Raw genomic sequence first — 22,876 nt, 5'->3', positions numbered from 1 at the left:
TGTTCCTGAGTGGCCTAGTTACAGTTTGGACTTAAATCATCTTGAAAGTCTATGGCAAGACTTGAAAATGGCTTTCTAGCAATGATCAACAACCAACTTGACAGAACAGGAAGGATTTTAAAAAGAATAATGAATATTCACATGCATATCAGCCTCCTATTGGATGACATCACGACTTCCCATCAAGCCAACTCCTTGGAGGCCTTACTATGACATCACTCACTCCGTCTAGTTTGCAGTTGTTAAAAAAACACTATTTTGCTCAAAACATTTATTTGTTTCCCTTTAGTGTGTTTATACTTTACTGTATTTATATCACTTTTCAACAGGAAAGGACGTCATGAACAATTCATACAGTACAAAAACATATTCAAGTGTAGAATGCCCTTTTAAAAATCACACATTAGTTCAACAACTGCAGAGTTTGTGTCCCTGTTTTATAAGATAGTACTCACTGTATTTACTGGTGTTAATCAGATCAATGTCCCTGTTTTATTAGATAGTACTCACTGTATTTACTGGTGTTAATCAGATCAATGTCCCTGTTTTATTAGATAGTACTCACTGTATTTACTGGTGTTAATCAGATCAATGTCCCTGTTTTATAAGAGAGTACTCACTGTATTTACTGGTGTTAATCAGATCAATGTCCCTGTTTTATTAGATAGTACTCACTGTATTTACTGGTGTTAATCAGATCAATGTCCCTGTTTTATTAGATAGTACTCACTGTATTTACTGGTGTTAATCAGATCAATGTCCCTGTTTTATTAGATAGTACTCACTGTATTTACTGGTGTTAATCAGATCAATGTCCCTGTTTTATTAGATAGTACTCACTGTATTTACTGGTGTTAATCAGATCAATGTCCCTGTTTTATTAGATAGTACTCACTGTATTTACTGGTGTTAATCAGATCAATGTCCCTGTTTTATTAGATAGTACTCACTGTATTTACTGGTGTTAATCAGATCAATGTCCCTGTTTTATTAGATAGTACTCACTGTATTTACTGGTGTTAATCAGATCAATGTCCCTGTTTTATAAGATAGTACTCACTGTATTTACTGGTGTTAATCAGATCAATGTCTCTGTTTTATAAGAGAGATCTCACTGTATTTACTGGTGTTAATCAGATCAATGTCCCTGTTTTATTAGATAGTACTCACTGTATTTACTGGTGTTAATCAGATCAATGTCCCTGTTTTATTAGATAGTACTCACTGTATTTACTGGTGTTAATCAGATCAATGTCCCTGTTTTATTAGATAGTACTCACTGTATTTACTGGTGTTAACCAGATCAATGTCCCTGTTTTATTAGATAGTACTCACTGTATTTACTGGTGTTAATCAGATCAATGTCCCTGTTTTATTAGATAGTACTCACTGTATTTACTGGTGTTAATCAGATCTCCAGTCTTCTCTTCTTCGTCCTCCTCTAATGTGACAGTAATCTCCCCCTCTTCATCCTTCATTCCAAAAACGTCTTCATCTTCTTTCACTTCATCCTCCACTCCAAAAACTGCATCTTCCTCCTCTTCTTTTACTGTAACATCCTCCTCCTCTTTCACTCTGAACGCGTCTTCCTCTTCTTTAACTGAAACGTCTTTCTCTTCTTCTTTCACGGTAACAGCTTCACCCTCTACTTGTTTTTGTATTGAAACAGCCTCCTCTTCCTCCTCCTCTTTCATGAGAGTGTCTTTTTCCGTCCAGCAGACCTCCTCTTTATTAACAGGAGGAGAGTAGCTTAGTGAACTCATGGTCGGGGATAATAGCTAGTTAGCATTAGCGACTAGACTAGTGCTAACTTAACCAGCCAGCTAGCTGACTTACAACGTAAATATTACATAAAATGGAGTACTATGTTTAAATCATAGTAGCAAATAAACCACGAAATTGTCCAAACAGCTTGAATGTTCCGACTTTGTCAGCTAGCGAGCTACCGAGGTGGCTGCAGTTGTTGAAGAAGCGTTCCGTCCACTAGATTATACGTCACACTAGAAACATCGCCTGAAAGACACATATCGCCATCTGCTGTCTGGAGGGAGGAAACGCAGTTGAGGAGGGAAAACAATTTTTATTCTTCATTGAATTATAATATTATAAAGCAGTTTAGGGAAACGTTTTTTTCCTCTCTATTAAATATGAATATTATATCAACACGTCCAAAGAGCAACAAGTGTTATTTGATTAGTTCAGATTTTCTATGAGAATTTTAAACAAGCTTAACCTCTACTCCACATCTGTATTTCTGATTCGGTCAAATAACTAGATATCAAAATAAGCACCTAGTTATTGATACCCTTGATAAAGATGAGCTAAAATTACTGTATGAAATAAATAAATTAACTTTACCCACTACCAGGATATTTTAGCCAAAAACCTGGTTACCTCTCTGCTAGGAGGCTGAAACTTGGCCATAAGAGGATCTTTCAGCAAGACACATCAACATCCACGAAGAAATGGTTAATTGGGTACAAAATCAACATTTTCAATGGCCATCTCAGTCTTCGGACTTGAACTCCATTGAAAACCTGTGGTTTGAATTGAACAGGGCAGTCCATAAGCGCAGACAAAATAAATCAAGGACATGGAGAGATTCTGTATGGAGGAATGGTCTAAGGTCCCACCCAATGTGTTCTCTAATCTCATTAAACATTTCAGTGTCGTTATCCTCCCAAGGGGAGGGTGCTGGAGTATTGAAAACATGGGTGGCAATAATTCAGACCCCTACCTTTTGAGAATTACATGTTAAACTCTATATTTTTCTCTGAGCAATTGTATTAGTATAAAATAATATAATTTCCCTTTATTTTTTATACAATATAGCTCAGTATTTGAATTCTTTATTTTATAGAGTCGTTTTTGCTCATCTTTATCAAGGGTGTCAACAATTTTGTCCCCCACTGTACCTCCATACTGCTGCTACATGGTGTAACAATACATCATGTAGATGTATATAATGAACAGACTAGGTCTATACTGCTCCTACATGGTGTAACAATACATCATGTAGATGTACATAATGAACAGACTAGGTCTATACTGCTCCTACATGGTGTAACAATACATCATGTAGATGTATATAATGAACAGACTAGGTCTATACTGCTCCTACGTGGTGTAACAATACATCATGTAGATGTATATAATGAACAGACTAGGTCTATACTGCTCCTACATGGTGTAACAATACATCATGTGGGGCTTTAAGGCGATGTTAGTGTGACGTATAATGTAGTGGACGGAACGCTTCTTTCAACAGCAGCAACAGGGGATTTGTAGATCAGTCAGTCTGCAGTCGCCTGCAGTGTCGAACAAGCCCAATACCAAACCAATCAGGTGGTTGTTTGATCAAATGAAGCTTCAGACGCCATTGATGACGTGCTGCTGATAAAGTGATACAGGCATCGGTACACTGCTTTGAAGTTTACTGCTTATCGATTTGGACGCAGGCCTCGTAGCTCCGGTATCAAAAGTAACATCCCTACTGACAACAAGGCAGCAGAGTCTACCGTGCTAATGCGTTCCCACTATATATCACAACCACACAGTATATGAAAGCATGAGGTGTGGCTGATGTTTACAAGCTGGAGCTAGATACCGAGCTAGCATACAAACTCTGTAGCACATAGTGCATTGTGGGTAGTTTAGAAGATATCCGGAAATAAGTTTAAGAAATATGTAACAACGCAAAAACATAACTCTTTGTACTTATAGGTAACCAGATTGTGACTACAACTAAGTTACTAAGTCTTTAACCACACTGTGTTGTTACACGGGTGAGTAAAAACGAACGCTTCCTACCCTTTAACTTTTTGTCAGAAAATAAAATAAACGTTTTACTCAACTGCGTTACCCACTCCAGTCAGCAGATGGCGGTGTGGGAATTTAAGGCGATGCTGTTGGTGTGACGTATAATCTAGTGGACGGAACGCTTCTTTCAACAGCAGCAACAGTTATTAAGCCTCCTCGGTAGCTTGCTAGACAAAATAGCCGAACCAATAAAGCTCTTTAGACGCTTTCGTGTATATTAGCCACTGTGTTTTAAACCCACTTCTGTCGTCTAGTTAGTTATCAGATTTAATTTCATATTTGCGGTGTTGTTGTTATTAGTCAGCTAGCGGGCTGGTTAAGTTAGCATTAGCCTAGCTAGCTAACATCTCCGACCATGAGTTCACTAAGCTACTCTCCTCCTGATAAAGATGATGTTGTTGTTGAACTGATGTGTGGTGTTAGAGGGGAAATATTCAATAGCTACATCAATATTTTGACTTTTAAATTATTTATTTATGGCCATTGAGTCTTGAAGAATATAACACATGCCTCATGAGCTTAGTTCAACTGTTGTACCCCATCAGAACCCCAAATAAGCTTTTTATACTCCAATGTTTAGAAACAATTTAAATGATAAACAAACACTGTAAACACTCACACTCAAAACATGGTTAAAACTATGTTGATATCATGGATGGTCAGTCCTTGCATCCATAGGTCCGTCTATGAATTTGAGAGTAGTTACATTTCTCCAGCCCCATCATCATCTTATTACCAAATCAGTGGTGGAATTACAGCTTTGTTATTGTTTGAACTGCAGATTAATTGGTTGATTGTGTGGCTTGTTTAAAGGGACAACCTAGTTTTTAAACAGAAACAAAATGGCTGCCCAGAGTCTTGGTTTGGTAAACATCTGAGGGATGGGGGAAGGAGAAATGTAACCACTCTGAAATTCATAGAGAAAGCTATTGTAGAAACCGTAACCCAACACCTAGCGACCTCGTCAAGAAGTTCAGACATCTTGGCGTAACAGTTATAAGCTGTTGACTTGACAGTCGCTGGACCCAGGTTTGAGTTCAGCTCAGGACTACCCCCTGAATTCACTACACTCTGAATACAAGGACTGGCTGGCCATAAGGTCAAAATTATAGTTTTAACCAGATTTCAAGGCTATACAGTGCTTGTTTACAAACAGTGGCGTTTTTCAAGCTTATGTTTTGGTTTCTGATGGGGTAATACAGTTGAAACATTTCAGGCATTTCTAAGTTATATTCTTCAAGAATCAATGGTTATATAGTAAATGGGTCTTTCTATAACTGCCAGTGTAGATTTTCCTGTGGGGGTCAAATTGTTAGAGCTGTTGATAAGTCATTAGCTGTGTTAGAATACTCATACTAACCGTACTATTTGTGATGTTAATTGAGTATATAGTGTGCTTATTGGTCATAGTATGATATAGTTAGTATGCCAAAACCTCCCGGATGTCGTACTAAATTCGCCATAATATGACGTAAACACGCAGTACGTTAGGGCCCATAATGCAATTCTTCAGGAAATGGGCGTGGCTTCACATCGTTTTCAGATTTGAAGAAAATTGCAGAAAATATGTAGCCGAAGTCCAACGAGAGCCGATACAAATTCATTGCTTTAACTAATTATGACAAATGTTAAGAAAATGTTGAGCAATGTAATAAAATAATTACTTTTCAAATAAGTTACTTTACACGTCATTTTGGCTGACTATTTGCTAGCATGTTATTACAGCAGTATGTACCGGTATGTTAACTAGCTACCTAACGTTAGTTGGCTACTTATACATCAAACTTGCCAGTATATGAACTATATTCTATCTAACTAACTACCCAACGTTTATTGACTTGATTATTCCCGTCATTCTTAGCTTAGCTAAATGGTATAGTCGTTTTGCTTTCTCAATGGACATTCGGGTGCTTTCATAAATTCACTCTGATTGACTATCTACTCTGATTTCAGAGCACTCTCGTCTGAGTACCAGAGAGCAGAATAATGAATTTACTAGCGCTCAACACCCGTTCAATATGTCCAGGTGTCAGTAAACGTAGGCAACAAAAACCGTAAATAAATGTTTTCCAGCAGCACAGTTACAGTCACCCTGGATAACATGAAAACTGCCTAACAGCTCTGCTAGGGCGAGTAAAATGGTCAGAGTCTCATTTGTGTCTGGAAGTAGCAAAGATAATATTCAGAATACATTGTGAAAAACTAAAATCTTTGCTCACCATTTTTGCTCCAGGCCGATATAGTACATCCATAACTATCGGTTTCCTCATTAGCAGGGAGGAGTTTCTGCAATCAAATTGCCCTCGTGCCACAATTTTAGCAAACACAGAAAGGGGCCTATATTGGAGACCAAAATTCGTCTGGCACACTGCTTAGAGTTTCAACAACATGAATAACTTATTTCTAGCCTACAATCATCAATGTCACTACGAATGTGAAAACAAGACAAAATATGACTATTATTGCTCATTTTAAGGCAAATTTCAAATAATTGTAACATTCATTACAGACGTCAATTGTTGTCAGACATCATGGCTCCGCTGTAGGCATCACCTTTTACAGTGGATTACCGCTGTTGTGGGCCTTTAATCATCTGTCTGACTTTGTTGTTCACACAGGAGAGATATGGGACTATCGTGGATCCTCTGGGGAGCCTCAACAACCTCTTGATGCTGAAGAGGCAGAGAAGAGTCTCTCCAGATCAGAACACCTCAATAAACACCTGCAGACATCCACAGGGAAGAGAACTCACTGCTGCTCTGACTGTGGGAAGAGATTCACCTCATCAGGCATTAAAATTCATCAGAGAACACACACAGGAGAGAAACCTTATTGCTGTGGTGAATGTGGGAAGAGTTTTACTGACTCTAGTGGTCTGACGAAACACCAGAGAATACACACAGGAGAGAAACCTTATAGCTGTGGTCAATGTGGGAAGAGGTTTGCTGCATCTACCAGTCTGACTCTACATCAGAGAACACACACAGGAGAGAAATCTTATATCTGTGGTCAATGTGGGAAGAGTTTTGCTCGATCTGGAGAGCTGACAGCTCACCAGAGAATACACACAGGAGAGAAATCTTATAGCTGTGATCAATGTGGGAAGAGTTTTGCTGCAACTAGAACTCTGACACTACACCAGAGAAAACACACAGGAGAGAAATCTTATAGCTGTGATCAATGTGGGAAGAGTTTTTGTCGATCTGGAGTGCTGACAGTGCACCAGAGAAGACACACAGGAGAGAAATCTTATAGCTGTGATCAATGTGGGAAGAGTTTTACTACATCTTTCTATCTGACTAAACACCAGAGAATACACACAGGAGAGAAACCTTATAGCTGTAATCAATGTGGGAAGACTTTTACTCAGTCAACCAACCTGGTATCACATCAGAGAACACACACAGGAGAGAAACCTTATAGCTGTGGTGAATGTGGGAAGAGTTTTACTCAGTCAAACAGCCTGGTATCACATCAGAGAACACACACAGGAGAGAAATCTCATAGCTGTAATCAATGTGGGAAGAGATACTCTGATAAAAGATCTCTGATTAAACATCAGAAAATTCATGAAGGAGTTGTTTCATGATATCAGTGAAATAAAATGTAGAATGTTTAAACATTGTAGAAGGAGTATTTTAATGATGTCACAATGTAGAACCCTAAACGTTTGTCCCCTGTTCTATTGATTTCAACATGATATGGATATTAGCCTCAGGGGGAAAATCCAGGCTCTGAAATGGAAGAGTTACTATTGATGTGATTTAACAAAAAGTACTAACACAAAAAGAGCTGTGTTACACTTACCACGTTGGTGACCCACTGGAATCAAAATGCAACACTTCAAAATGTAGCGAGCTGTTTCATACAAATTGTCCTCTAACCAGGGATGTACACATTATTCCCAGATTCCGTGTGATTTTTGAGCTGTTCGTTTTAACAGGACGTGCAACCTCATCTCCCTCCTGTCGTACAATTGATTTCAACATGATATTAATGAGTGATGACAAATAAGTGTTGTGTTCCTTTATTTAGTGACCCCTACATTTAAATGCATCACTCCAAAATGTAGCTGACTGTCTTCTGCAGGTTGTCCTCTAATGAGGTAAAATATATCTCCCATTTCCATGTGTTTTTTTAGTTGTGTTAGTTTCAACAGCACGTACAACCTGATTTCCCCCCTAATCGATATCAGTGATTTATTGCTACTTGTCAAAACAACAGCGTTTTTGGTGCTTGTACAGTTTTATAAGGTGCTTGTTTTAAATAATACAAGTAATATGATTATTGTGACAGATGTTTGTGTATGTATTACATTTTATGTTTAGGTTTTCAATTTATCACAAACTGTTTCTGCATTTGGACTACTGATTTGGACACGTTTAAGCTGTGACATTGGGGATATCTCACCTAGCAAAATGTCGTAGAAAATAAGACTATGCCCGACATACAATATAAGTTTGGTTTTAGTTGAAAGTGAAAGTTGAAAAGAAAACAATTTAATTTCAACATACTTACAGCCTATACACATAGTCGCCGTACAATAAATTGGTCTATAATCAATTATATGAACAATCCTACATCACTCCAGTATTTATTTACAACATTCAACTACTAATTGTCTTTATTCCACTACTGAAGAAGCATGACTCAAATCACCTCATATTTCAAACATTAAGCCTGACAAAAGATACATTTTATGCCTCACCATTAAGTTAATTATTGCTAATACATATTAACAAAGGGGTGTACATTTGGGTTTTATATTTCATGTTTAATATTCATGTAAGATTTAGTAATCATAATTATTTATGCAACCAACTGATAATTTTTGGGTACAATTATATTGACATTGCTGCCCTGCTTTTAGAATATCAGGGTTCATTCTCAGATTTGCCAACCCAAATGTACTAGAGCATGACATTGGGGACTGGGCACCAATCCAACAACATGCCTATCTAGTGAACCCTGAAAAGAGAGAGAAGCTGTGAGGTGGGAAGTTACTACGGATATTGCAGGAGTTTCCTCTTGAAATCAGACATGTTCGTTTTAAGGACAATTTGCTGATTGTCTCACGGGTGGGCAGTCAAAATGTTTGTGTTTTGCGTTTAGCCAGTGTGTTGCCATGGATCACAATTTATTATAACTGCACGTTTTTCCGTATTAGAGATGAGTTTTGTTTGGGCTCGTTCCAAGGGGACGAGAATTCTAGAAGCTAGTGAGTTTTTGGAACACGAGAGTTCTAGAAGATAGTGAGTTTTAGGATTCTATAGTAAGAAAAAGGATAAAAAAATATTTTGATTGTATATTATTATTTAGAAATGTGTTTTTCTTGTTTTTAATTGTTGACAAGTATCGCTCGTTAGCCCGTCTAGCCCGTTAGTTCGTCTAGCTCGTTAGCTCGTTAGCCCGTCTAGCTCGTCAGCACGTCTAGCTCGTTAGCACCTAGGACGCACTGATTGGTGTCACCTCGTTAGTCAGTATGTGTTACACCTGTGCTGGCTTGTCCATCTCGTTAGTGGGAAGGTGTTTCACCTGAGCTGGTCCAGGTTCTATTTAAGAGTGTCTGGCCCAGTGCTCCAGTTGTCTTGATACATGTGGAGAGTCAACACCTTTAGTTGCTCCACCTTTTTGGTTTACTTCCTGTCTTTAAGTTTGGTGTGGGTTTTTCTTTTGTTTTCCTCTTCTTGGGCAGATTTAGTGGGTCTCATGGTGGGTGTCTTTTAGGTCCCAGTTGTTGTTACTAGTCAACTTCCAGTGGACACCCCCATAGTGTCTTTCAGAGCCCCTCCTAAAAAACAAGTTATATTTTGGGTTGGATATTGCATCATATTGTTGATATTTTAATCAATGGCATTTCCTTCCAATGCTCATTAGTCTTTCAGTTGTTATTATTGTTTTTTATCCTCATATTTGTGTACTAAATATTTCTGATTATTTTCATAGTTTTTTCCTGTGAAGCCATTGTGTTGCATCCATGTCTGACATGTGCTGTATAAATAAAGCTTGATTTGATTTGAACATATTGTAAAACAAATTAACCCAATGACCGACCAATCAACAAACTATTGGTACACCTTAGTATGAAAAACTGTATCAATCCCACTTTTCCAGCCTGCTGAAGGCGTGGTGGAGTGGTAAACACCACCCCCGGCTCTACCAGGGGCTTGAGGTGGTCTCCCACAGCTCTGCTTATGTCATGTTCTGTGGCCTTACTGTTCCATTTCTGACTGCCCCTGCAACACAGAAACACATTTAGTCATATTATATAAAACACTCAAAGTAATGGATATGGAGCATCTATGGCCTCAGTTACACCTGGCACCTAAATGCGACTTCTGTCATCCGATCACTCCAAGCTGCATTAGGTTCAGATCTACCAGGATGGGCCTTTGACATAGTCTGGACGCAGTCAGACCACTGAATATGCATAAGCAATGTAAAGAGATGGGGTGAATGAGTGGGGAAAATACATTCTACACAAATTACCTTCATAATAAATCAAATCTTATTGGTCACATACAGGGGTTCAGCAGATGTTATTGCGGGTGTAGTGAAATGCTTGTCCTAGTTCCCACAGTGCAGCAATATCTAACAATTTCACAACAAATACCTAATACACACAAATCTAAGTAATGGAATAAGAATATATAAATATATGGACGAGCAATGTCAGAGCTGCATAGACAGATACAGTAGAATAGAATACAGTATATACATATGAGATGAGTAATACATAGACAGATACAGTAGAATAGTATAGAATACAGTATATACATATGAGATGAGTAATACATAGACTAAGATACAGTAGAATACAGTATATACATATGAGATGAGTAATGCCAGATATGTAAACATTATTAAAGTGACTAATGATTTCAAGTCTGTGTTTGTAGGCAGCAGCCTCTGTGTTAGTGATGCTATTTAACAGTCTGATGGCCTTGAGATTGAAAAACAGCTTCTGTCTCTCGGTCCCTGCTTTGATGCACCTGTACTGACCTCGCCTTCTGGATGATAGCAGGCTGAACAGGCAGTGGCTCGGGTAATAACAAAGAACAAATGTGTGTGTCTGAGGGGAAATTAACTTTCATACAGCCAAAAGGGGTGAGAAATTACACCAATATGAGTGGACAATTTGAACTAATGTTAATAAACATGGATGATGGAACATATTCACTTTGCTGACGTGATGGCTATTTAAACCTCTCTAGGGTACGTGGGACGGTAGCCTCCCACCTGGCCAACATCCAGTGAAGTGCAGGGCACCAAATTCAAACTACAGAATTGTAAATATTTAACATTCTTGAAAATACACATGCAATATGTCAAATTTAAGCTTGACTTCTTGTTAATCCAGCCACGGTGTCATATTTCAAAAAAGGCTTTACGGTGAAAGCAAACCATGCGATTATCTGAGGACAGCACCCCATCAAACAAACACAGACAATCATATTTCAGACCGCCCGGCGCGACACAAAACTCAGAAACAACGATATAATTCATGCCTTACCTTTGAAGATCTTCTTTTGTTTGCACTCCAATATGTCCCATAAACATCACAAATGGTCCTTTTGTTCGACTAATTCCGTCGTTATATCTCCAAAATGTCCATTTATTTGGCGTGTTTGATCCAGAAAAACACCGGTTCCAACTCGCCCAACATGACTACAAAATATCTAATAAGTTACCTGTAATCTTTCTGCAGTGATACTCCATCACATCTGGTTTGCACTTAGTGTGACTATCATTTGTTTTTCAACAGGACAATGACCCAACACACCTCCAGGCTGTGTAAGGGCTATTTGACCAAGAAGGACAGCGATATGTAGCATCAGATGACCTGGCCTCCACAATCACCCGACCTCAACCCAATTGAGATGGTTTGGGATGAGTTGGACCGCAGAGAAGGAAAAGAAGGAAAAGCAGCCAACAAGTGCTCAGCATATGTGGGAACTCCTTCAAGACTGTTGGAAAAGCATTCCTGATGAATTCCTCATGAAGCAGGTTGAGAGAATGCCAATAGTGTAATTGTTGTCACTATTATTGTACAATGTAGAAAATAGTAAAAAAAAAATATGTAAAAAATTGAATAAGTGTGTCCAAAATGTTAGTCCAACTAGTCTCCCACTGTTTAACCAGAATAACATGAGTTGTGTCCTTCAGACTGTTAGTCTATAATCATATTCAGCTACTTAGATGTCATGTATTGTCATGTTATGTTCTCTATAATGAAACATCACCACTGTAGATGTCATGTATTGTCATGTTATGTTCTCTATAATGAAACATCACCACTGTAGATGTCATGTATTGTTATGTTCTCTATAATGAAACATCACCACTGTAGATGTCATGTATTGTCATGTTCTCTATAATGAAACATCACCACTGTAGATGTCATGTATTGTTATGTTCTCTATAATGAAACATCACCACTGTAGATGTCATGTATTGTTATGTTCTCTATAATGAAACATCACCACTGTAGATGTCATGTATTGTTATGTCATGTTCTCTATAATGAAACATCACCACTGTAGATGTCATGTATTGTTATGTCATGTTCTCTATAATGAAACATCACCACTGTAGATGTCATGTATTGTTATGTCATGTTCTCTATAATGAAACATCACCACTGTAGATGTCATGTATTGTTATGTTCTCTATAATGAAACATCACCACTGTAGATGTCATGTATTGTTATGTCATGTTCTCTATAATGAAACATCACCACTGTAGATGTCATGTATTGTTATGTTCTCTATAATGAAACATCACCACTGTAGATGTCATGTATTGTTATGTTATGTTCTCTATAATGAAACATCACCACTGTAGATGTCATGTATTGTTATGTTATGTTCTCTATAATGAAACATCACCACTGTAGATGTCATGTATTGTCATGTTCTCTATAATGAAACATCACCACTGTAGATGTCATGTATTGTTATGTTCTCTATAATGAAACATCACCACTGTAGATGTCATGTATTGTTATGTTCTCTATAATGAAACATCACCACTGTAGATGTCATGTATTGTTATGTCATGTTCTCTATAATGAAACATCACCACTGTAGATGTCATGTATTGTTATGTCATGTTCTCTATAATGAAACATCACCACTGTAGATGTCATGTATTGTTATGTCATGTTCTCTATAATGAAACATCACCACTGTAGATGTCATGTATTGTTATGTTCTCTATAATGAAACATCACCACTGTAGATGTCATGTATTGTTATGTCATGTTCTCTATAATGAAACATCACCACTGTAGATGTCATGTATTGTTATGTTCTCTATAATGAAACATCACCACTGTAGATGTCATGTATTGTTATGTCATGTTCTCTATAATGAAACATCACCACTGTAGATGTCATGTATTGTCATGTATTGTTATGTTCTCTATAATGAAACATCACCACTGTAGATGTCATGTATTGTTATGTTCTCTATAATGAAACATCACCACTGTAGATGTCATGTATTGTTATGTTATGTTCTCTATAATGAAACATCACCACTGTAGATGTCATGTATTGTTATGTTATGTTCTCTATAATGAAACATTACCACTGTAGATGTCATGTATTGTTATGTTCTCTATAATGAAACATCACCACTGTAGATGTCATGTATTGTCATGTCATGTTCTCTATAATGAAACATCACCACTGTAGATGTCATGTATTGTTATGTCATGTTCTCTATAATGAAACATCACCACTGTAGATGTCATGTATTGTTATGTTATGTTCTCTATAATGAAACATCACCACTGTAGATGTCATGTATTGTTATGTTCTCTATAATGAAACATCACCACTGTAGATGTCATGTATTGTTATGTTCTCTATAATGAAACATCACCACTGTAGATGTCATGTATTGTTATGTTCTCTATAATGACACATCACCAAGTGAAATAAAGTTGATCAGATATTCTTAGACATTAAATAAAAAATGGTTGTTCAGAAATCATTAATTATCATGTTGCTCTGATGAAATGAACTAAATATTTCACAATCATTCCCACTGCTGATATTCACAGAGAATAATTACAAGGATCATATTTCACAATCATTCCCACTGCTGATATTCACAGAGAATAATTACAAGGATCATATTTCACAATCATTCCCACTGCTGATATTCACAGAGAATAATTACAAGGATCATATTTCACAATCATTACCACTGCTGATATTCACAGAGAATAATTACAAGGATCATATTTCTCAGTTGCATTGACCTGCAGACATCAGACACCACCTCTCCCTTATGCACATGTGACTGAAATGGAACCAATCACAAAAATCCCTGACACAGCTTTGATGGCCCAATAAAAACGAAACTGCACGTTTCTGCCAGCCAATGGGATAATTCCAGTGCAGTACATGTGTAGAGGGATAATTCCAATTCAGGAAGTTCCTACCGTTTAACTTTGTCTGAACATTATAATATACATTTTACTCAACTGCGTTACCCACTCCAGTCAGCAGATGGCGGTGTGGGAATTTAAGGTAATGCTGTTAGTGTGACGTATAATGTAGTGGACGGAACGCTTCTTTCAACAGCAGCAACAGTTATTCAGCCACCTCGGTAGCTTGCTAGACAAAATAGCCGAACCAATAAAGCTCTTTAGACTCGTTCGTGTATATTAGCCACTGTGTTTTAAACCCACTTCTGTCGTCTAGTTACTTATCCGTTTTAATTTCATATTTACGGTGTTGTTATTATTCAGCTAGCGGGCTGGTTAAGTTAGCATTAGCCTAGCTAGCTAACATCTCCGACCATGCGGTCACTGAGCTACTCTCCTCCTGTTAAAGATGAGGTCTGCTGGACGGAGAAAGAAACTCTCGTCAAAGAGGGGGAAGAGAAAGATGTTACAATGCAAAAACAAGTGGAGGGTGAGGCTGTTAGTGAAAGAAGAAGAGAAAGACGTTTCAGTAAAAGAAGAGGAAGACGCTTTCAGAGTGAAAGAGGAGGAGGATGTTACAGTAAAAGAAGAGGAGGAAGATGCAGTTTATGGAGTGAAAGAGGAAGAGGGGGAGATGACTGTCACATCGAAAAAGGAAGAAGAGGAAGAAACTGGATATCTGGGCCCGGTTTCCCAAAGGCATGTTAAGGCATCCAATGGTTTTAACAATGAACTGGCCCTGATTAACACTAGTAAGTACTGTCTTAAAAACAGAGGCACAAACTCTACACTTGTTAAACTGAGGTGTTAAAGCGGAAATATGCAATAGCTACATCCATATTGTGACTTTTAAATAATTTATTTATAGCCATTGATTCTTGAAGAATATAACACATGCCTCATGAGTTTAGTTCAACTGTTGTACCCCATCAGAACCCCAAATAAGATTTTTTTTACTCCAATGTTTAGAAATAATGTAAATCAACACTGTATAGCCTCAACATGGTTAAAACTATAATGTTGATATCATGGATGGTCAGTCCTTGCATCCATAGGTCTTTCTGTCTGTAGTTACATTTCTCCAGCCCCATAATCATCTTATAACCAAAACAGTGGTGGAATTACAGCTTTGTTATTGTATGAACTGCAGATTGGTTGATTGTGTGGCTTTTTTAAAGTGGCAACCTAGTATTTAAACAGCAACAAAATGGCTGCCCAGAGACTTGGTTTGGTGAACAGCTGAGGGATGGGAGCTGGAGAAATGTAACCACTCTCACATTCATAGGGACCTCGTCAAGAAGTTCAGACATCTTGGCGTAACAGTTATAAGGTGTTGGCTTGACAGTCACTGGACCCAGGATTGAGTTCAGCTCAGGACAACCCCCTGAATTCACTACACTATGAATACAAAGACTGGCCATCCATGATGTCATAATGATAGTTTAACCAGGTTTCTAGGCTATATAGTATATTCTAGAATTCATCCATGATGTCATAATGATAGTTTAACCAGGTTTCTAGGATATATAGTATATTCTAGATTTCATCCATGATGTCATAATGATAGTTTAACCAGGTTTCTAGGCTATATAGTATATTCTAGAATTCATCCATGATGTCAAAATGATAGTTTAACCAGGTTTCTAGGATGTATAGTATATTCTAGAATTCATCCATGATGTCAAAATGATAGTTTAACTAGGTTTCTAGGATATAGTATATTCTAGAATTGCCAGTGTAGATTTCCTGTGGGGGTCAAATTGTTAGAGCTGTTGATAAGTCATTGTATAATATTCAGCTAATTTATTTTCATGCCATTACATCAATATTGCCCAACCAGAAGAGAAAAAAAACTCTTCCTGAACCACCACCTCCTGCTGGCCTTCATAAATTCTGACGTTGCTGGTAATAGGCTACACAAGCAGTCAGCAACCTACGTTTGGAGTGCAAATAATTTCTACCGATCTGCGTGCCAGTTATTATTTTCATATTCACATTTTACTGGAACAGTTTCATTTAATTTATAATAGTATCTCAAAATCATTGTCTATGATTAATCTACATTCTATCTAAATCTAAATGAAAATTATACAAATCTAAAAGGAACTTTTCTTGTTATTGCCAACTATGTGTAAATTCCCTACATAAAGCCAACAAATAAGCCATTGCTAATAAATATCCTCTAAATCACATGGCCTGTCTATAACGAACTTGAAACACTATCAAATATTCTGGGCCCTCAGTTTCCTGCTCCAGTGAGTTCAGGACAGACGCAGCTGTAGGCTATTTGTGAAAGGGATAAGAAGTAATCAGGTATTTTATGACATTTGCACTGGATCAGCACATTACAGTTTTTCCCTTTCGTGCCGAGTGGAAATATTTTACGAAAATACTTTGAGGAACTATTGTCATTTGCAATTGATTTTAGGAAGACTTTGTTTACTTGCTGTTTGAGGTGAAGAAAAAATTACTTTGAGAAGCTCCACAACTCATTAGTGGTGGTGCATTAAGACAATCAGAAATACTATCAGACATCCCCAAATGGGCACATTTATAGGCCTACATTTGCACACAGGCAAGGTAGACTAGTCCTACTTCTATATGTGTAACCAGGTAGACTAGTCCTACTTCTATATGTGTAACCAGGTAGACTAGTCCTACTTCTATATGTGTAACCAGGTAGACTAGTCCTACTTCTATATGGGTAACCAGGTAGACTAGTCCTACTTCTATATGGGTAACCAGGTAGACTAGTCCTACTTCTATATGGGTAACCAGGTAGACTAGTCCTACTTCTATATGTGTAACCAGGTAGACTAGTCCTACTTCTATATGTGTAACCAGGTAGACTAGTCCTACTTCTATATGTGTAACCAGGTAGACTAGTCCTACTTCTATATGGGTAACCAGGTAGACTAGTCCTACTTCTATATGTGTAACCAGGTAGACTAGTCCTACTTCTATATGGGTAACCAGGTAGACTAGTCCTACTTCTATATGTGTAACCAGGTAGACTAGTCCTACTTCTATATGGGTAACCAGGTAGACTAGTCCTACTTCTATATGTGTAACCAGGTAGACTAGTCCTACTTCTATATGGGTAACCAGGTAGACTAGTCCTACTTCTATATGTGTAACCAGGTAGACTAGTCCTACTTCTATATGTGTAACCAGGTAGACTAGTCCTACTTCTATATGTGTAACCAGGTAGACTAGTCCTACTTCTATATGGGTAACCAGGTAGACTAGTCCTACTTCTATATGTGTAACCAGGTAGACTAGTCCTACTTCTATATGTGTAACCAGGTAGACTAGTCCTACTTCTATATGTGTAACCAGGTAGACTAGTCCTACTTCTATATGTGTAACCAGGTAGACTAGTCCTACTTCTATATGTGTAACCAGGTAGACTAGTCCTACTTCTATATGCGTAATCAGGTAGACTAGTCCTACTTCTATATGCGTATTCAGGTGTGCGTCCTTACTCAACATTGACAGGAGTGTTTCAAGCAAAAGACAATTAATAAATTGACAACTGACGCATCTTGCGGGGTCAGGTCTGGGTGGTCTGCCAGGGGCCGTTTCATTTAGTATCTGTTTGGGTCGGCATGAGGAATGATTGTATTTTCCCATAGTATGTTGTACAGAAGTTGACCAACTGAAAGGGAGTGTAACTTTATGACTATAATTACTGTTCCCTGAAGGAGGGAAACGAGGTACAACACCTGTTTGGCCCCACCCCTTCCTGGGTCGGTGAAGAGCGATATTAAATTGAATATGACCTAAGGCTCGTATTTCTGTGTGTTATTATATTATAATTAAGTCTATGATTTGATATTTGATATAGCAGTCTGACTGAGTGGTGGTAGGCAGCAGCAGGCTCGTAAGCATTCATTCAAACTTTACTGCGTTTGCCAGCAGCTCTTAGCAATGCTTGAAGCACAGCTCTGTTTATGACTTCAAGCCTATCAACTCCTGAGATTATGCTGGCAATACTAAAGTGCCTATAAGAACATCCAATAGTCAAAGGTATATGAAATACAAATGTATGGAGAGAAATAGTAATATAATTCTTATAATAACTACAACCTAAAACTTCTTACCTGGGAATATTGAAGACTCATGTTAAAAGGAACCACCAGCTTTCATATGTTCTCATGTTCTGAGCAAGGAACTTAAACGTTAGCTTTTTTACATGGCACATATTGCACTTTTACTTTCTTCTCCAACACTGTGTTTTTGCTTTATTTAAACCAAATGGAACATGTTTCATTATTTATTTAAACCAAATGGAACATGTTTCATTATTTATTTGAGACTAAATTGATTTTATTGATGTATTATATTAAGTTAAAATGAATGTGTTCATTCAGTGTTATTGTAATTGTCATTATTACAAATATATATTTAAAATCGGCCGATTTAATCGGTATGGTTTTTTTGGGGGGTCATCCAATAATCGGTACCGGCGTTGAAAAATCATAATTGGTCGACCTCTACTATGTTATTGTTTGTTAAACACTTAGTGTACAAACCCTCATTGTCAGGCTGATGGAAAAGCTAGCCAAGGAGCATTTTACTGGTTGAAGTGTTTTTTAAGTATAAAGCAGTTGATTTGCGACAATAACACAAACATATTAAGCAGGAGATTCAAGCGAGCCTTACAATTATAATCCTAAAGTAATGTGAAATGCACTCATATGAAACCTGGAAATGGAGGCTATTTTTGCTGTCAGCCTATGAGAACTCCCCTGAGTTTCCCCCACGGTGGTGAATTAGTGAATAGACACAGAACTTAATGTGAGTTTCCTTGAGTAGCACTCCTGATCTTGTCCTGATAGTGCGCTGTAATATTCAGAATACATTGTGAAAAACGATCATCTTCGCTCACCATTTTTTGCTCCAGGCAGATATACTACATCCATAACTAGTGGTTTCCTCATTACCAGATATACTACATCCATAACTAGTGGTTTCCTCATTACCAGATATACTACATCCATAACTAGTGGTTTCCTCATTACCAGATATACTACATCCATAACTAGTGGTTTCCTCATTACCAGATATACTACATCCATAACTAGTGGTTTCCTCATTAGCAGATATACTACATCCATAACTAGTGGTTTCCTCATTACCAGATATACTACATCCATAACTAGTGGTTTCCTCATTACCAGATATACTACATCCATAACTAGTGGTTTCCTCATTACCAGATATACTACATCCATAACTAGTGGTTTCCTCATTACCAGATATACTACATCCATAACTATCGGTTTCCTCATTAGCAGATATACTACATCCATAACTAGTGGTTTCCTCATTACCAGATATACTACATCCATAACTAGTGGTTTCCTCATTACCAGATATACTACATCCATAACTACTGGTTTCCTCATTACCAGATATACTACATCCATAACTACTGGTTTCCTCATTACTAGATATACTACATCCATAACTAGTGGTTTCCTCATTACCAGATATACTACATCCATAACTAGCGGTTTCCTCATTAGCAGGGAGGAGTTTATGCAATCAAATTGCGTGTGCATCGCCCTCGTGCCGCAATTTTAGCAAGCACAAAAAGGGGCCTACATTGGATACAAAGAGTTGTCTGGCACACTGCTTCGAGTTTCAACAACATGAATAACTTATTTCTAGCCTACCATCATCGATTTTACTACTAATGTGAAAACAAGACAAAATATGACTATTCTAGCTCATTTTAAGACAATTGTCAAATAATTTTAACATTCATTACAGACGTCAATTGTTGTACAACATCGTGGCTGCGCTGTTGGCAACACTTTTACAGTGGATTACCGCTGTTGTGGGCCTTTAACCATCTGTCTGTCTTTGTTGTTCACACAGGAGAGAGGCGGGACAGTTGTGCATCCTCTGGGGAGTCTCAACAACCTCTTGATGCTGAAGAGGCAGAGAAGAGTCTCTCCAGATCAGAACACCTCAATAAACACCAGCAGAGATCCACAGGGAAAAAATCTCACTGCTGCTCTGACTGTGGGAAGATATTCACCTCATCAGGCATTAAAATTCATCAGAGAATCCACACAGGAGAGAGACCTTATAGCTGTACTCAATGTGGGAAGAGTTTTGTTCAATCTACATCTCTGACAGTGCACCAGAGAATACACACAGGAGAGAAACCTTATAGCTGTGGTCAATGTGGGAAGAGTTTTAGTCAATCTGGCCATCTGACAGTGCACCAGAGAATACACACAGGAGAGAAACCTCATACCTGTGACCAGAGATAATCTGATAAAAAAAATCTCTGATCAAATATCAGAAAATACATACATGAAGGAGTTGTTTCATGATATCTATGAATTAATGTCACAATGTAGAATGTTTTAACATTTTAGAAGGAGTATTTTAATGATGTCACAATGTAGAACCCTAAACGTTTGTCCCCTGTTCTATTGATTTCAACATGATATGGATATTAGCCTCAGGGGGAAAATCCAGGCTCTGAAATGGAAGAGTTACTATTTATGTGATTTAACAAAAAGTGACTTACAAAAAAAGAGTTGTTACACTTACCATGTTGGTGACCCACTTGAATCAAAATGCAACACTTCAAAATGTATCTGGCTGTTTTCTACAAATTGTCTTCTAACCAGTGATGTACACATTATTCCCAGATTCCGTGTGGTTTTTTTAGCTGTTTTAACAGGACGTGCAACCTCATCTCCCTTCTGTCACACAATTGATTTTAGCGATGAGTGATGACAAATAAGTGTTGTGTTCCTTTGTTTAGCGACCCCTACATTTAAATGCATCAGTCCAAAATGTAGCTGACTGTCTTCTGCAGGTTGTCCTCTAACCAGTGAGGTAAAATATATCTCCATTTCCATGTGTTTTTTTAGTTGTGTTAGTTTCAACAGCACGAACAACCTTATTTCCCCCCTAATCGATAATCGATATTAGTGATTTATTGCTACTTGTCAAAACAACAGCGTTTTTGGTGCTTGTACAGTTTTATAAGGTGCTTGTTTTAAATAATACAAGTAATATGATTATTGTGACAGATGTTTGTGTATGTATTACATTTTATGTTTAGGTTTTCAATTTATCACAAACTGTTTCTGCATTTGGACTACTGATTTGGACACGTTTAAGCTGTGACATTGGGGATATCTCACCTAGCAAAATGTCGTAGAAAATAAGACTATGCCCGACATACAATATAAGTTTGGTTTTAGTTGAAAGTGAAAGTTGAAAAGAAAACAATTTAATTTCAACATACTTACAGCCTAAACACATAGTCACAGTACAATAATCAATTATATGAACAATCCTACATCACTCCAGTATTTATTTACAACATTCAAGTACTAATTGTCTTTATTCCACTACTGAAGAAGCATGACTCAAATCACCTCATATTTCAAACATTAAGCCTGACAAAAGATACATTTTATGCCTCACCATTAAGTTAATTATTGCTAATACATATTAACAAACGGGTGTACATTTGGGTTTTATATTTCATGTTTAATATTCATGTAAGATTTAGTAATCATAATTATTTATGCAACCAACTGATAATTTTTGGGTACAATTACATTGACATTGTTGCCCTGCTTTTAGAATATCAGGGTTCATTCTCAGATGTGCCAACCCAAATGTACTGGAGCATGACATTGGGGACTGGGCACCAATCCAACAACATGCCTATCTAGTGAACCCTGAAAAGAAAGAGAAGCTGTGAGGTGGGAAGTTACTACGGATATTGCAGGAGTTTCCTCTTGAAATCAGACATGTTCGTTTTAAGGACAATTTGCTGATTGTCTCACGGGTGGGCAGTTAAAAAGTTTTGTGTTTTGTGTTTAGACAGTGCGTTGCCATGGATCACAATTTATAATGACTGCATGTTTTTCCGTATTAGAGATGAGTTTTGTTTGGGCTTGTTCCAAGTGGATGAGAGTTCTAGAAGCTAGTGAGTTTTTGGAACACGAGAGTTCTAGAAGATAGTGAGTTTTAGGATTCTATAGTAAGAAAAAGGATAAAAAAATATTTTGATTGTATATTATTATTTAGAAATGTGTTTTTCTTGTTTTTAATTGTTGACAAGTATCGCTCGTTAGCACGTCTAGCCTGTTAGCCCGTCTAGCACCGTTAGCACGTCTAGCTCGTTAGCACGTCTAGCTCGTTAGCACGTCTAGCTCGTTAGCCCGTCTAGCTCGTTAGCACGTAGGACGCACTGATTGGTGTCACCTCGTTAGTCAGTATGTGTTACACCTGTGCTGGCTTGTCCATCTCGTTAGTGGGAAGGTGTTTCACCTGAGCTGGTCCAGGTTCTATTTAAGAGTGTCTGGCCCAGTGCTCCAGTTGTCTTGATACATGTGGAGAGTCAACACCTTTAGTTGCTCCACCTTTTTGGTTTACTTCCTGTCTTTAAGTTTGGTGTGGGTTTTTCTTTTGTTTGCCTCTTCTTGGGCAGATTTAGTGGGTCTCATGGTGGGTGTCTTTTAGGTCCCAGTTGTTGTTACTAGTCAACTTCCAGTGGACACCCCCATAGTGTCTTTCAGAGACCCTCCTAAAAAACAAGTTATATTGTGGGTTGGATATTGCATCATATTGTT

General features: G+C 37.7%; 1 protein-coding gene across 1 annotated transcript in view; it reads left to right on the top strand.

The window, feature by feature from the left end:
* Positions 1-21,454, top strand: part of LOC145877296 (uncharacterized) — a 65,279-nt gene extending 43,825 nt beyond the window's left edge. Inside the window, exons 3-5 of the mRNA XM_082972605.1 lie at positions 6,498-6,847; positions 14,648-14,660; positions 20,316-21,454. Of these exons, the coding sequence (XP_082828731.1) occupies positions 6,498-6,847; positions 14,648-14,660; positions 20,316-20,545 (593 nt within the window). The 3' untranslated portion in view covers positions 20,546-21,454. The remainder of the gene's footprint in view (positions 1-6,497; positions 6,848-14,647; positions 14,661-20,315) is intronic.
* Positions 21,455-22,876: the final 1,422 nt, after the last annotated feature.

Source organism: Salmo salar, unplaced genomic scaffold (assembly GCF_965601325.2).
Source record: "Salmo salar unplaced genomic scaffold, fSalSal1 ptg000838l, whole genome shotgun sequence".
Lineage (NCBI taxonomy): Eukaryota > Metazoa > Chordata > Actinopteri > Salmoniformes > Salmonidae > Salmo > Salmo salar.
This window is presented reverse-complemented; position numbering and strand designations above follow the sequence as displayed.